The 17,279-nt window shown below is 37.2% G+C and overlaps 1 protein-coding gene across 2 annotated transcripts in view; it reads left to right on the plus strand.

Moving 5' to 3' along the window:
- Positions 1 to 2,689: 2,689 nt before the first annotated feature.
- Positions 2,690 to 17,279, plus strand: part of npr2 (natriuretic peptide receptor 2) — a 68,501-nt gene continuing 53,911 nt past the window's right edge. Inside the window, exons 1-3 of one of the 2 annotated variants that reach the window (XM_064307806.1) lie at positions 2,690 to 3,652; positions 13,390 to 13,577; positions 14,842 to 14,955. In XM_064307806.1, coding sequence (XP_064163876.1) covers positions 2,947 to 3,652; positions 13,390 to 13,577; positions 14,842 to 14,955 — 1,008 coding nt within the window. In that variant the 5' untranslated portion in view covers positions 2,690 to 2,946. The remainder of the gene's footprint in view (positions 3,653 to 13,389; positions 13,578 to 14,841; positions 14,956 to 17,279) is intronic. The other variant, XM_064307804.1, reaches the window with a different exon arrangement.

The following is a 17,279-nucleotide window of genomic DNA, read 5'->3' on the forward strand; positions in this document are numbered from 1 at the left end:
TTAGCAGATACTCTTATTCAGAGCCGCATGGTGAATGCAATAGCTTCCAGTTGTTAAAAGAGACTGTTGAACAGGTTGCTGTGAAAATGTATTAAATTCCAGAATAATTGTTATGTGTTTAGAATCCTTAATTGCAGCATTTTATAATTCTTTATTATATTGCCTTCCTTCTTTCAAAGCAACCAGGTCTAGTCTACCAGGATTTTTTAAGAACTGGTTATTGCATTCATCATTAAAAATAAGTCTGAATTAAATAGAGCTCTTTGTTTACACTCTTTCTGTATGTATTAACCACCTTTGTATTGCACTCTCAATTGCATTCTTTTTTGGGACTCATGGGGAATGTTGACAATGAAACCTGCAGTCCATTCGTAAGTTTTAGAAATCAGCTGTTCCACCAGGGACATTTTATTTAGTCTGTTTAAGGTTTTTCTTTTCTCCTGCATTATGTCTCCCTTTCTCACCTACCACATTTTATGAGAACCTTTTGCTCTTTGAACAAGAAAGTATTTAAATGTATTTATTAGGTTAAGCTCTCTCTCTCTCTCTCTCTCTCTCTCTTTCTGTCTGTCTCTCTCTCTCTGTACAACAATTTATACAATATTTGAATAACCAGTGAATAATATGCAATGTGAATAAAATGTAGTCTCTAAACGCTGACCTTATATTAGAGGGATTATTTGACTCTACAAAGCTTGACTCTACAGTCAATCCATAAGATCTCAAAATCTAAACTGCATTGATTAACTAAAGTATGAGCCAATATTCTGTGGTTGGGTTCGGATTAGCCAGGATCAGTATTTTGGTTTCCAACCACCTACAAGGAAGTTGTGAACATTCATGCGTTTTAGCTTATCTGCTACCATCTAGTGGAGAACAATTGAGTCGCAGCGATAAATACAGTATGTACCTAATTTTGTTGTACAGTAGGGCTGCCCAAACGTGTTTCTGGAGATATACTGTCCTGTAGGTTTTCACTCCAACCCTGACATAGCACATCTCATTCAACATTTAGAGATGATATCTAATGAGAAGGGGTGTCCATATACTTTTGTATTTTGTACTGAATGTGGTGTGTCTCTATTGGCACTCTATCACTCAGTCAGGAATCCCCTGCTCCAGTCCTGGAAGGTTGCAGCATCTACATGTTTTAGTGCTTTCCTTTCAATGGGCAGCCAGCTTTGGCCTTGGGGACAAGGCTTTTAGCAAGAAAATAATTTCAGTGAAGCATTTAAGCACGGATAAACACATACAAAAAAATTATTAATAAATTGAGGAATTTGAGATGCCTGTCCCACATTGTAAGACCAGCTTTGTTCTTACTACCCAACACAGAAATTTTGTTCCTCACCTCTTTCCGTAGCATTCACTGGGAGAAGTGGGGAGAGGGCACTTGCACAGCCAGTAAACTCATTACAGAAAAAGATTCAGACCCCTTAGATAGGAAGGGGGCAAACAAGTCTTGGGAAGGAAGAGGCAGGCCTTTTCCCTGTGATGTGACTGACAGAACAGAGCATAAAAAGAGACATTAGGAAACGCTTCTATCCTACATGAGGAAATCTATAAATCTTAGTTTCAGAATTTAGTTGTGTTGTTACAAAATCTCACACACACACAAGAGTTCTTCTCACTGCGAAGTTTATTCTCAGTGCTGTTTGTGTGTTTTTCTTCCCACTGGAAGTTTTTGGGGATTCTGACTCAGTCTTGCCTGGTTTTTCCTATTTCCTGTTTCTCTGCAAAGTGCCTTTGGGACAGTAAAAAAGAAAAAAAAAAAAAAACATTATACAAATAAACGGACTTCACTACACACAAACACACACACATACACAAATTAAATTATGTTAAATTCATTACATTACATTTAATACATTAAACAACCTTTTATGTGTAAATGATGTGTTATATATGAATCCTGTATCACAAATCTGTCCATATCTGGAAAATTTCCAGGAAATCAAAGTGTATCATTCTCCTCTAATAGTTATTTTAAGCAATACAGTATGTGACATCTTTCCTGCAATTTCAGCTATTGGCTGCATTTTTATTTTGGGTTATGCTACATCAACAATGGAGCCACACTTTTTTTCTATGTTTGCTGACACATGACTGAAATAAAATATCTCTCTTTGAAAAAAAACAAAAATGATAAATGAGTAAAGTGACAAGTCAAGGTCAAACCAAGCCATTTTTCATGTCATCCCTCTTGTATGAATACATTTCTGACACCCTTTTTATTATGGCTTCTGCAACACCCTCCCCATTTTAAACCCATCATCTTCCACTGGATTGTCACACTCCTTATTTAAAAGGAATCTGCTCCCATCCACCTACCTAATAGTGTGTAGGTCCCCCATATAGGGTCCCCCATATAATACAAAAATGTCACTTAAAAGGAATATGACTCTTTGGAATCCCCTTTTTTCTTGTCAGCTACTCATAACTTTAGCACACAGTTAAATTGACACCAAGACTGATATTCCCAATTGTTTGCTAGAATTCTGTGTTCTATGAAACCATGGAGCTGTACAACTTAAGACTCCAAAAAGTTATTTGACAACTCTGAAGTCGACAATTATTCAAAATTGTCCCAACAGATGGCGCTAAAGGCCCATTAAGTGTCTGCCCCTGTAATATGACGTGTTGGGGGCTGAGCTGGAGGTTCTACTGATCTCTTAAGTTGAAGTGATCTGGATGGATGCTATCACACGCGCAGGGTGGACTCGTGGAACAGAAGTAACTGGGCTCAAGTCAATGCGCAGTGAAGGAATTCCACTGTGGAAATTTACCGGACTCTTTAGGAGATTAAGAAATGGATTCTTCTGCCAGTACTTAATTTATTGAGACTAAAAAACTTGAAAAAAATAATTGAATTCAAGGAAGTAACGGGACCGCATCTGGTATTACTGTGTTTCTTTCTTGGAAAAAGGCTAGTTTCTACTCATTTGAATGGGATGCAAGATGGATCTTGGACATAGTTTGTTTGTTGTGTTCACGTGTTTTCTTATGGCCAGGTGTCGAACAGAAATTGGAAAGAACATCACCGTGGTAGTGATGCTTCCAGACAACCACCTCAAATATTCTTTTGCATTCCCAAGGGTTTTCCCTGCAATTCGCATGGCCCACGATGATATTCAGAAAAAGGGCAAACTTTTGAAGGGCTATACTATTAACCTACTCAACCATAGCACAGAGTCTCAAGGTGCTGGTTGTTCAGAAAGTCAAGCTCAAATAATGGCTGTGGATACTAAACTGTACGAAAAACCCGATGCGTTCTTTGGACCCGGCTGTGTATATTCGGTTGCCTCTGTGGGAAGGTTTGTTAACCATTGGAAGCTCCCATTAATAACTGCATGGGCACCAGCATTTGGATTTGATTCAAAGGAGGAATATAGAACCATTGTACGGACGGGCCTCTCCACAACTAAACTTGGGGAGTTCGCCCATTACCTACACTCGCATTTCAACTGGACAACTCGGGCGTTTATGCTGTTCCATGACTTAAAAGTGGATGATAGACCCTACTACTTCATTTCTGAAGGGGTTTTCTTAGTTTTGCGTCGTGAAAATATTACAGTCGAAGCAGTCCCTTATGACGACCAAAAGAACTCCGATTATAGAGAAATGATTTCCTCATTAAAATCCAACGGAAGAAGTAAGTTTCAACCGCCGCTTGTTGGGGCTCGCGCAGAGATGCGCGTTCTGTGCATGGCGATAGGATAATCTGTTTATAGGCACATAAACATACATACAGGTAGGAAAATGTCATGACATTTGTGTAAATAAAATAAACAAATATTTATTTATGTATTTATTTTCCTTTCCTGATACAGGAAAATATAGGGTATGTTTGAGACTCCTATAAATTGATCTCAGAAGCCCCTTACCTACAGACCAGCTCTATGTATCCAGTGCCATGTGACGAGCGTATGTTGATGTATAAGGCTAGTGTTCCTTGAAGAGTTGCATTATTTTTGTATATATTTTCCAGTACCTCGCGTATCGCCACGCGTATCGCGATGATTTGCAATTGGCAAACGTCGTGTAATCCTACACGTTCCACGAAAGAATGCTGAAACATAAATTATATGCGTTTACGGAATGTCAAGCTCTTTGTTTATTGATTTTGACCACCTGCTTGTGCTTACTGTCTTCAAGGCAAGTTATTTATGGTGGCTCCTACAGCGAGCTTTGGGGCTGGAGCGTGTCCAAACGAAACACGATTTGGCATTTTTAATGGCGTAATGCTAGGTCTGTAAATATAAACTGGCTAAACCTTTTGTCTGAACAAATGCAGTTTTCCAGGTGAACGAAACTATTAACGTTCATTGCACATTATTGCTTTATTGTGAAATAGTTCGTTTACAAATAGGCCTACGTGTCGATGTAGATGCCGCAATGCTTTGTAGTAGGCTAATGTAGGAAAAAGAGACCATTTAATAATGTTGTCTGCATATTATGCCAAAAGTAAAGTCAGTCTCCTTCCTTTCAGGATTTGTGGAAATAATGCAACACAAGTAGTGATTTCTCTACATTAGGGGCAGAAATCCATCCCATTTATCATTCAACCTTCTGTCAGTAGTATTGTTGAAAATAATCTATGTTTGTGTTCCTGTGTTTTGTGTTTTTAATGACAATCTCAGATCAGTGCCTCATCTATAGTCACTAACATGCATTTAACCCTTTAGGTTGATGAGTGGCTAGAAGTAAAAGGAAGTTTTAAAAAGATTTATCTTATTCAACTGAAAAACTGTTTGTCGACAGATAGGCCTAGTTTTACATGAGTAACCCTGGTTCATGAGCATAACGGAGGCATGACCTTACAAGCTTTTTGTGTGGCCTGTATTTCTTGAATTGTACCAGTTATGGTTATTCAGATAGGGTAGATCATAAATATTTTACATTCCCCTGCAATTAATTACAATAAATTAAAATATGACACACATCACAAAAACCTGATAATAATATGTAAGTTGTGGCCAACCAAGTTGTGACCGTAAGTTTTCTACTTATAATAAGCATGGTGGTATATCTAAAATAATTTTACCTGGTACTGTTACTGGGAACACACAGTATACACTTCTAAAATTAAATGAGCCCGGATGTCATCAATATTTTATTATTGTTAATCTGTTTATATATTTTTTTCTGGGCAGTGTCTGAACTAAATAGCCTCATATTAAAACTGTAACAACTCAATAGTCTTTTTGACCTTTAGCAGAGTAAAATGAAAACGGTTTGTATTTAAATAAACTATCAATTTATGTTGCCACTATTAAACTGTTTGCCTTTAACTCTGATATAAGTAGGGTAATATTATCAACCAAATTCATGAAATAAAGACAAACGTGAAAAGCTGGTTTAAAAGATCTAAAATTAAATTATATTGAGGAAGTGTTGTGTTGGCACAATGGCACAGATTAATTGAGGAGGGGTGTAGCTAGTATATTCCTTTCCCGTGAAACCGGTATTTTGATGCTCATTAAATGCAATTCAAACAATACCAGAGTGACAGCTATGCTGTTTTTTTTTTGACCGAATAATATTTGAGGAGAAACTGGAAAGGAAGCAAATTTGCCGTTGATTATAACAAAAATAGGAACACAGAGATTGTGTCCATCACAACAGCTTGAGAGCTGAGACCTCGTCAGTTTTTCCCTTCTGTGCATTTTCAGTCGTAAAATGTACTGTACAATGTAGCCGATTATGGTGAGATCCTAGTCTTCTCATTATAAATGTAGCAGCCACAGTATTACTACGATTATAATAATAGCAGTATAATAATCAAGCAATACACAACAGAATAAAACAAACAGCATTGAAACAGAAGCTAGCTATACAGATATACGGCACTAAAAGTGAGGCAGTTTGTCATGTATTTTTCTAGCTTATAATATTCTCTAGGTAAACAACAACAAAATTAAATAATAAAATAATCAAAATATATTTTATATTTAAATAGTTTTGTAAGGTTCATGTGCAAGTTGACAGGTGTTATAATCAATATATTCTGATATTTGGATATGTCAGCTTGTAATATGTTGTAAAAATGTGTCTGTTTACTTTACAAGCTAAAGGCATATTGTGACAAAGCATTTGTTTTGTTTTGTCAAATAATTTAAGAAAGTGTTCAGTCTTCTTTCCTTTGAATGGTTATCCTCCATTGATCATCAGCTTGTTAGCAACTGGGTGCGTAGTATCTTCTTACCAGAATTATTCAATGGCCAGTCCAGCCCAGCATTGATTTTGTTATTCCCTTCACCCTGTCCTTACAGACTTTGATCCATGCTTAGGATTACTGTCATGGTGGAATGTTTTTTTGCAGCCAAGCGTGAGCTTCCTTGTAGGTGAGAGTCCAGGTCTGTGGCCACAATTGTCCTGGCATATGTATGTATGAATTTCTGTGTGGTCTCACAAGGGAACCATGACCTGATGTAAATCAACCCAAAAGCATAACAGATCCATCTTTGAGCATAGTGGCAGCCATGCCTGTGAAGCATGATTGTAGGATGGTAGCTTTTTAAACATAATTTTTTGTCTTTATTTTTATCTTAATTTGCAATTGTTTATCAAATTGTATGTGTTGACCCATGTTTTTATCAATATCTAATCGATTTCAATTCAGCCAATCTTCTGAATTGATAGTGGCAAGCTCAGTAATCTCCTACATGAATATGACAGATATTATTTAAGGTCTCATATAATTGCCCTCGAGCTTTACTTCTACACCATTTGTCTTCCATACCATTTTTCTGACAACACACAGTGGTAAGATTGTCTTGATTCTTGTCCTGGCTTGTGAAAATCGAAATGCCTTTAAGCTTCTTGTAGTCCTTTTTTCTTTTTGTTTACAGTCATCACCCAGCTTGCGGAGGGCAATGGCTTTGTGTTTGAAAACTCTCTGACTTTAATCATGCCAATGAACTGTACTAATGGAATGCTGTCCCTGTCAGTAACACCCCTTTGTACCTATATGGCGAAATAGTTTTTCAGAAGTTTTAGAACCTTTTTTAACTTGTAGACAGTGGATTTCACTTGCCTGTGCTTCTTATCTGTGTAGTTTTGGTGCTGTTGACATTTTATGTGCTTTAATTTATTTGAGCAAAAGCACTCAGATTGGACTCAAATGCATTTTTGCTGCTATTTGTTACAGTGTTGCCCAGCCACTTCTTGCAAAGGCTTAATAGGCTTGCAAGTAGAATACTTGGTGCATAAAAGTGCATAAGAGGGCGACTACTGTTTGGGCAATATCTCTATTCATTGTAGAGCTGTTATGGGCCTACACCATCATATTACATGAAATGCATTTATTCATTAGATGAGATCCATTTCATCTACTGTACATTTTTGCTGATTATTTTCAGAGTAGTGAACTGTTTTCATGAATGCAAAGATGTGTCACTGATGAATGTTGTGTTGCTGTTTATTTCCATGTATTGCTTAACAGAGGCAGCTGCTACTGGGTCACGATTGCTATTCATACTTAAGTCATTTTACGTGGCTTTGGTTTGTTTTTAATTATTCATTAATTATTCGTTTTTAATGATTCATTTAGTGCGACAGAACATTTTAACTGAATTCAACAGATCTATTCGAATTAGACAGTCCCACTTTTTGGGGGTTTATGGGAACTCTTCTTGTTTATTACTTTTAGCGAATACATTTTTTGTTCTCAAGGTCAACACATTCTGGGCACGTTTATGCATGTGTCATTGAGAACAGCTGGCTGTTTTTTGTATTTGGTTTTTGGCTTTCAAAACCTTGATCTGGTATTGACATACAGGTTTGGGTGTCCCGTCACAGTGGACAGTGCCCTCCTGAAAAACAGTTTGAATTTTGTGGGCCTTGCTATTTATATATTAAGATTATATACCTATATTTTATGACTGTGATGCATACCTTAGAAGTGAGTCCCCCCTGTCATACCCCAGCCAGCCACAGAATGAAAAATCCTTAGCATTTTTTCAAAGCAGCTTTCTCTGTCAGACGGGTCATGTTTTTTGGAAGGAAGTCACCTATGGTATATAGCTTCTTTTGGTACCTAGCCTTTGATTCATTACACTGCGACTGCTGTTGAGTGTGAAGGCCTAACCTACCATTTTTATCTGTCATATCTCTGAAGCTCCAGTTTGTTTCTAAAAATTCCATTTTGACTAGCTCTTTACATGGGTGTTGACATCATGTAGTAATTGCGCTTGGCTGGCATTTTAGAATGACTCCCACTTTGATTGAGCTGGCATTTTACTGGGCTGTTGTGGCCTGCAAATGTATTTGTACCTCGTTGTTTAGATTATAAAAAATAATGCCTAATGTGGTTTACATCCTAAAAACTTTTTTTGTTTAAAAGAAACCTGGGATTGTGGTGTAAGTATATAGCCTAATAGGCAGGAAAAGTTACTTGGAAGTGCAAAGCATTTGTATAAGCAGCCACATTAGTGTTATTAACTTGGGCTGTGCCTTGAACAGTAAACTAGATGCATTGCCTGAGGCTTCCTTTTAAAATTGTTTTCAAGGAATGTATATTTTACTTTATATGTAAATGTTAAGTGTAGGACAAAGTAGTGATAAGTGCTATATTCAGACATGCACTGGGTTTCCTAAAAGCCTAGAAGCTGGCTAGTGAATGCACCATTACATTTGGGAGTAAAACTGGACTGGCTGATATGCTTTATAACTGTACTGGACATTCTAGTCCAGCTATTTCCTCCTCCACTGCCAGTATATTCCTGAGACATCCCTCTTTCACCACCTATATATTTCTGTAATCACTACAAGTGTTTGGTTTATTGCCCTGAAGTACAGTGCTGCGATCAGAAATCAGGGGCAGGAGAAAGGGAATAAAAGCTGGAAGGGCCAGGTCTGAGTCAGTGTAAGTTTCAGGAAATGAGGATAATTGTTGATAAACAGGAATATTGTAATTGTCCATTTTTTTGAGGGGAAAAGAGGAGGAAGAGTCACTAGGAGAAGGCAAACACAATGGGTGGTGGTGGATTGAGGATAAACGCAAATGCAGAGAACAGTTTACTCTGATTTTTGGTCGCATGGCATGGGTCAAGTCAACAAACCCAAAACAACCTTGGAAAAAGTACATTTTATGACCCCTCGTTGGTCCCTTTTTAACTGTTTGCTATTATGGCTTTTCAGGTCTGAAATTTGTTCCAGCAAGCCTAGCTGCCTCTGTTAAGACATAGACTATGGGATAACCTTACAGATTAACGGAACCAAATTACAATTTCACACAAGTGAGTGATTAGCTGTCATTACTCACTTCATTTACTTAGCATTTTCATGAACAGTCATGACATGGCTTTCCAATAATTCTCAGTTACAGCAGCACAAGTTGGACTGACACTACAAAAAGTACGGACTCCACTCAGTTACTGACGACTGGTATTGATATATTGATTAGTTTAATTGTTTAAAAAAAATAAGTATCTATGATATAGGAGGCAGTGAGCAGACCCATCTCTGATCTAGCTTACTTTACTCTAGATATATTATAATCATTGGCTGTTCATGCAGTATTTTAAGATGTGAAGAAAACTGAATGTTGGATATTACACCTAAGTCACATTTTAACACTGGGGTCATCATTTCAAGGGTACATTTCAAGGATACGGAAGGGCAACATTTCAGTCTCAATTTTAAACATTCAAAGAGCAGGAAAAATGATTCTTCATTAGCCAGTTTTACATCTTATTAATTGTTGACATTTTAAGACCCTGAAACCAGTGAAGGCTTCATTTGCAGACTCAAATTACTTACAGCCCTATAACCGCCATTGCATGGTCACGTGAGATCATTTCTCTGCCAGAACTTGCCCGAGGCTTGCAGTTTTGGCAAGGGCTCCCATTCACTCTTATCCCATGAGAAGATCAGCTGGAGATAACCTCAGCACACTGTTCTGCCTGTGTTGCCACAGCTGCTGGCCTCTATCTTTTGGGCCAAATCCTGGAAATACTGACCTGCTTACTAAAGCAGGGCCTCGATGCCATAGCACTCACTCTAAAGCTTAGTTTCCCTGGTTCCAAGCAACACCTTGCAGTTTAAATTTTTACAGTCCATGTTAATGTATTCAATTTGAAAAAAAAAAATCACCAGTTCTTCACACTGGAACGGTGATATACTGTAATTGGAAATGTATAGGATACTGGCTTTTGATGGTGGTTGACTCTTTTACAAGGGTTCAATCCATTAAAACCATTGTTTTTTTAAACATATATGTAGTGTCCTTTAAAAGTAACATATCTAGTGAATGTTATCCAGGTGGTCATGCAGTAAGAAACAAGCTGTGTACTGCTGTTTTGTAACCAGTTCAGGCATGTAAAGACAAAGGTATTTTGTAAAAAGATAATAGGCTCCCAAATTCATGATGCAGTAGCTGAAACAAATATAGAAGGGTTGGAGGAACACATTTACCAGCATTTTCTCTTATGGTAGAGTATGGGTTTGTGTATTTGAGAGCCCTGTGGTGGGTATAAAATGGTGCATGCAGTTTTAATGGGTGCTGAAAAAGGTGGCCAGAAATAATTGATACCAGATTTTTTCCCTCAAATATACATTAAACAAGGGTCTTAAATGTGCCAGGTGGAAAGCACCTCATTTATGGGCATCACAGTGACACAGACAAATAACTGGTTATTGATCTGGCCATTTTTTGTTCGCACAATCACTGCAAAACAGTAGTAAAAGTAGTCATTTGTCAGGGAAAGGCAAGCAATTTTCTTAACCGCAGCAGTCAGGCAAATGTAAGTGACAGGTCTTGCAGATATGCAGTTCGAACTAAAGTAATTTTTGATTACGTTGCTTGGATAACAAAGAGCTATGCATGTCATGTTGGGTCATTGCTTTTTAACTATCAGATATGTGCCCTGTGAGATCACAAATGCCTTTAAGTGGTTCAAAGCAATTTGTTTGTTTTATATAAGGTTGATTCACAGCAAGATAACTGCTTCATTTGATTTATTTATTTATTTATATTGATTTTTTTGCAAACAACAATGGTTTATTTTGTCTTTTTTCTCTACCTATTTTTTTTTTTAATAACCTGCAGGGCTTGTTCCGTTTAGGTAAAAAAAGTCAAAGGAACATTTGAATATACTATTTCACATCTGATGTGCAATAAGATTTTTCATCTTATTCACATGTTGTATATTTATGGATATCACTGGGAATAATTTTTCTTCCCATAAACTCTCAGTACTACAGATACGTGATTTTATTTTTGGTTCCCAATGCTCCCACTGGAAATGTGTAGGAAGTCTAGAATGTAGAGTGGCTATGTGTGGATAATCAGATGATTATAAAAATCATTAAAGGATAATGTTAAACTGTGATGTTAATGCAAAACATCACAGTTTAACCGTTAATTTCTGAAAACACTTGTACAAAATTTTTTCCTAAACAGCAAGTTTATACATTTGCAAAGCATGCATGTGTAAAGTAATAATAATAATAATAATAATAATAATAAACTTTATTTGTATAGCACTTTTCATACGTGAAATGTAGCCCAATGTGCTTCACATTGTAGCAGATCGAAATTTTAAACAGATAAATTAAGATAGTAATAAATGCATAGATAGAGGCATTTATGGTACATGAAAAGAGAATACAAATATCTTGAACTAGTTTTAGGACAGTAATATAAACAATGTACTGCCCATCCAAGCCATGTGGATTTTCCTTTACAAATTGAATTATTTGCTTGAACAAATTCATATAAATGCCCTCTGCACATCTAGCTGACTATAGATGACCAGCCACAATAATGTCAGGCACATTGATTACCATTATTTTCCATACAAGTTAATGAGCCCATTAAGGAAAATCTGCTCTTGGGTCTGCACTAAAAGAGCAAAAGAAACACCGGAGAAACTCCTTTCTTGTTTTCATCTGCACAACCTAGGGTAAATATTTTTTTAAAAAACTAAATCCTTATCCATCTTTAATACTCTCAAACCACATATATATTGTTGGTTGTGCAGAAAGCAATGTGATACTGATGCTTTATCTGGAATTATTTCAGCAATGAATCTAAAACAGGTTGATTTGTGAAAAAGAATAAAATATAACACAGACCATACCATATGCTTATGTGTCTGTACGAATGCATATTGTTTTAAGCGTATGATTTGTAGCCACACAAACTTCCGTCAGTTGAAATTTAGAACAGTTCATGCTTGCTTCTATTATTTTTAAAAAGGGAATGATCACATTTTTAAAATCTTGTGTTCAACCATCACTCTATATTGACTGTAGAATATGGGCAGATGGTTGTCCACATTCATTCATGAAGAACTGGTGTAGCAGACCGGGCCGACTTGAGCCAACCATATTGTTGTATGTAGTTGGCTAGTCAAACTGAAAGAGTTCCATCACACAGATCATATAGAAGTGCAACAGTTTTGTTTTGTTGGTCTGTTCATTTATATTAGAAGAATGATTTGACAACCCTACTACTGTGAATCAAGTGTGATTACTACATAATGATCAATTCTGAACAAGTAACTGTTAACCTAAAACCTGCTTGCTCTTGTTGATGGATTAATTCTCTGAAAAGGGGGAATTATTTGAAAAAATGTAGTATAAAGAAGCCTGTTCTTAACCAACAGTTGTTTCATTACAAGATTAAAAAATGGAACAAAATGTTATGGAAGTCCCAGAAAAGCAACACCACTCTAACATTTTGACTGACAGGTTATGCTGGACTGCTTCATGTTTTCGTTGAGTCATTCCCAATGTAACAAAAATTAATAGTAAATAAATAAACGTAACGCTTTTATGGGCTTTGTAAGCCTGCAGAAGATCCTTTTTAATTCAGTAACACCGGAGAACATTTTCTTTGCTTTTTCCTTTGATTTGTTTTGGGTTCTGTCCAAGAGACAGCAGGACTCCTTGGCATGACTCAACACGGGCTAATGGTAAGTTGGAATGGATGACAGCTGGCCCCGAATGGCAGTCTGTGTCGACTGTGGTCTAACACTTGAGGAAATGTCTCGTAAATGGGGGGAGCGCCCCAGCACTGGCAACAGCACCACTCCAAATGCAACATATGGAAATAATGTCTGCGGACAGGAGTGTAAAGCAGATGGAACTGAACAGTATGTGATTGTATACACAGATCTGTAAGACACACACGTGTGAACACACACACAGACACGGGCGCACATACGCACACGTTGTGGTTCCATTTCTTTGCATTTCTTTGTGGTTCCTGGTTTGGAACTGAATGATTAAGAATTTCCTTATTGGCTGTACCCCTGTGGGAACCTGTCATCAACATGAACTTTGTTGAGCACCGTTCCTAGGCAGACCAGATTCAGAGCCTCTATTATGCACCTCATAAAGTGTATTATAAAATAATGATGTGCTTTCTCGTGTTCCCCACAGTTGTGTACATCTGTGGCCCATTGGACACCTTCCTGGAATTTATGAGGATTTTTCAGAAAGAGGGCCTTCCTCCAGAGGACTATGCTATCTTCTATTTGGATATGTTCGCCAAGAGCATTCTAGATAAAGATTACAAACCCTGGGAAAGCTCAGACATCAACTGGACTGATCCCATTACGCTTTTCAAGGTATAGTATTTTGTTGTTATTACTTTTAGCTGTATGTTTAGCATGGCAAATTAACTTGTTATTCCAAATAATTCCATCATTTTCCCAAAATATTCTGACCTTGAATGGGGAATTGGGTCTGAATACACAATAACACACATTTGAATCTTAAATATAGCATGTTGTCTTATTTACTTCTGCCTTACATGATGATACTTGTTTAAATGCTTTAAACTACTCTCCTTACCCATTTTTTGTTTTTGTTTTTTAAATTTGGTGAACAATTATATGTATCCTTGATTTTGCATGTTACATTCATGCTTGCTTGCACAGACATCTTTTTGTAGTATAAAGCTTTGAATGGGTTTTCTTGTCAGTTGGATTCATTGGTTCCGAACAGTATAAAAATATTTCACAGATGTATAACCCATACAAAACAAATACATAAAATTGACTCAGAGTAGTGTATTTCAGATTATTATACTGACTAATAATTTGACTACTAAATCAATAACAGGATAGAAGTGTGTATTTAAACTTATTTTTAGTGTGTTGTGACAACATCTTTTGGCTGTCTCTAGACCGAGAAATTGGAAATTTTCATTTATACTTTCATTCTGTTTGGCACACTGCTGCTGATAAAGTAAGCTGTCACAATATTTCTAAAGATAAGATGAGGTGAACCATGTGTTAAATGGATGTCTGAAATATTAACTTTTATAACTTAAAAAAAATAATAATGCTGTGTTGCTTACCATTGTAATTGGATTAATACTTGATATTATTTAGCCTACATAGCCTATACTCAATCCGCTTTCTTACTGTAATAGAAACAAAGAAATATAGGACGCCTATTGTTTGTATTTCTCTTTTATCAAATAACTAATGAGTGAGCTATGCTGTTCATTTCAAAAAGTGACATACCATTAGCTGGTTAGCGAAGATTAGGCTTGGTCCCTGATGTGGGAAGCATATGGTGGGTAGACAGGGTGCCCCTACTTCTTTCTCGTCCTACCACTCTATGTCGTCAGTTCTTCAATTTTTCACCCTTAGAAGACCAAACTGAAATGGGGGAAACTTCACGTTTCCATTTTTTCTAAAGCTAAACTTTAACTTATAATTAAAGTCATAAAGTCCTTTTTTCTCCTCAGAACATTCGTTGATTGCTTCCTCACGACGGTGAAAGCACACAACAGGATTAATCCGTTTTTGACAGGGTTGCTATAAGTTCTTTTTCTTTTCCCTCTGACTGCACAACTCCTCATTGTTATCGCTTCCTCTGCAGTCTGTGTTTGTGATAACAGCCAAAGAGCCAGACAATCCCGAATACAAAGTATTTCAGCGGGAGCTCCATGCCCGGGCTAAGCAAGAATTTTCAGTCCAATTGGAGCCTTCTCTGGTGAGTTAACTAAGATGAGTCTTGATGAATGAATGAATAAATGAATGAATGAATAAATAAATAAATAAATAAATGTGTTAGATTGCCATAGTAAATTCCTCTATGGCTCCACAATCATTTTCAGATTTCAAAGAGGCCAGACATTGAGGGGAAGATTCATGTTAGCTCTTGATCCTTATTAAAATGATTAAGCTGCATTAATTGCTTTAATTGCATTAATTTCATTGAAATGTCAATACAACATTTAATTATTGAATTTTTGCTTATCAGATGGCTGCACTGGATTTTGTTTTAGCCCTTTATTTTGTTAGCTTCATTTGACTGGAATCAGCTACCTCAAGCAGACCAGGAAACGCCAGACATAAGATATTTTTATGTCTGATGGCTGATTGATTGTAAAACCTGTGTTGGCCCTTCTTGGCTCACTATGCACTCAGGACAGATGTATTTCTGGTGGTACAAGGTCCTGTAGTATTGACCCTGCCCTGTAGGGAACCTTAAGCTGTTTCTACACCTAGTTTGTTTGGTAAAGTCCGCACCAAATTTTGGTTAATTGTTATATTGCATATTTTTACTTTCGTCCTGTTGGTTTCACAATGCAATGATTCAAGTCTCCCAATGTGTAAATAAAGAGATTGGTATGTGCACGTGGGTGTTCACTAATTGGCCAGAAATTTGGTGGGGATTCCAGTTTTCAGTCATACATTTGCCTAATGTTACGGTAAAAATGATGGATTATCGAATGCATTGTGTCACTATTTTATTGCTTTTAATCTGCCATCATTAGGCCTACCAGCAGCTCATATTGGTAGAACAACAACAATATGTGTCTGTCTGGATTTTAATGGTCATGTTCGCTGTCATCGCTGGCGTGTTGCCATAGATACATTACTAAGAAGAAGGCAAGCTCTAATGTTGCATTCATTCAGAATCGAGACTGGACTTGTCCCAATGACAATCAGTGTGGAGCTGTAAATGTCAAGCCAAGATGGTGCAGGCACCTTTGTAATTCTGATGCTCTAATTAATTCTATAGAATTAAAATTTTATGTGGCATTGTTCACTGGTTCTGTTGTTCGAAATCCCTTCTCACTCATCTTCTGGCTACATATCATAGATGCATCTGCTGCTTTATGTAATTGTCAGGCCATATTTCTAGAAGACACTCGATCTCCTCTTCCCTCCAAGTGCACCCACAAGGGTGGCTCATTGCTTCAGTTTGTGACAGCTATTCACCGTAACCAAAATTCTCACTCTACATTTCCTGTAATTGGTCTTGGTAACATTTTTGGTCCGGATCAAAGTGGAACTGTGTTTCTCAACAGCAACAAACCGCATCAGGGTTCACTTGGAAGATGACTGAGACTGTTTTTAAAAAAATCACAGTTCCGTTGTTTGGTGTGCACCCGAATGGGGGTGGAGCTTTACCACTTGTCAAAACGAATCTAACTGAGAAAAAAGTTTGATTGATCCAACCCCAAAGAGGTAGGCGTGGAAGCATCCTTATTCAACAAATGCTTTTGTAGCTCAAAGCTAGGATATAAGCAGCAGCCACTATAGGCAGTAAGGTGTTTAAAAATGACAGGCAGTGGTCAATCCATGTTACAGAAGCAGCGTATATTATTTTAACCCTGTACAATATTTCCATGAACTATGGACTTTGAGGTTAGATTGAAATTACAGTCGTTTATTTCTCGGTCTACAGCGATGTGTTCAGCTAAATTTCCAGTAACACAATTTCCTCATGTACTGAATGAGCTATGTGTCATTTCTGGAGAATTTCGGCATTGCATAGGCAATAAGGAAGAGCTTCCAGTTTCACACTTTGTTTTGTTTGGTACGCTGTGCTAACGGTTAAAATTCAGCTAAATTTCCAGTAACACAATTTCCTCATGTACTGAATGAGCTATGTGTCATTTCTGGAGAATTTCGGCATTGCATAGGCAATAAGGAAGATAAGGAGGAATAAGAAGCATTGCCATTGCCTTTGCTGCTTCGTGTTGCGTGTTACGTGCAAGGCTCTTTTTTTGGGAGCTGTTCTGGAAAATGTGGGCTTGTAAAGAGGCCCGAAGGAGGGATCTGCAGATATGAGGTGGACCCTGACAAAACAGAGCCTATTCCTGAGCTGAAGCTCTAGGACCCTAAAGCAGCAAAAAGACTTAAACAGCACAAATAAAGAGTTTCTGTTTTTCGCAAACACCTGCTAGTCTGTCAGTCTGCCGAATGCTTAAATGTAAATCTAATTTAAAACCATATTTTTGCACCGTGTAAAAACATCTATTTTGTAAAGTCCAAATATAAAGCATTTATTTAGTATGCTGCAAT

This window comes from Anguilla rostrata, chromosome 14 (assembly GCF_018555375.3).
Source record: "Anguilla rostrata isolate EN2019 chromosome 14, ASM1855537v3, whole genome shotgun sequence".
Lineage (NCBI taxonomy): Eukaryota > Metazoa > Chordata > Actinopteri > Anguilliformes > Anguillidae > Anguilla > Anguilla rostrata.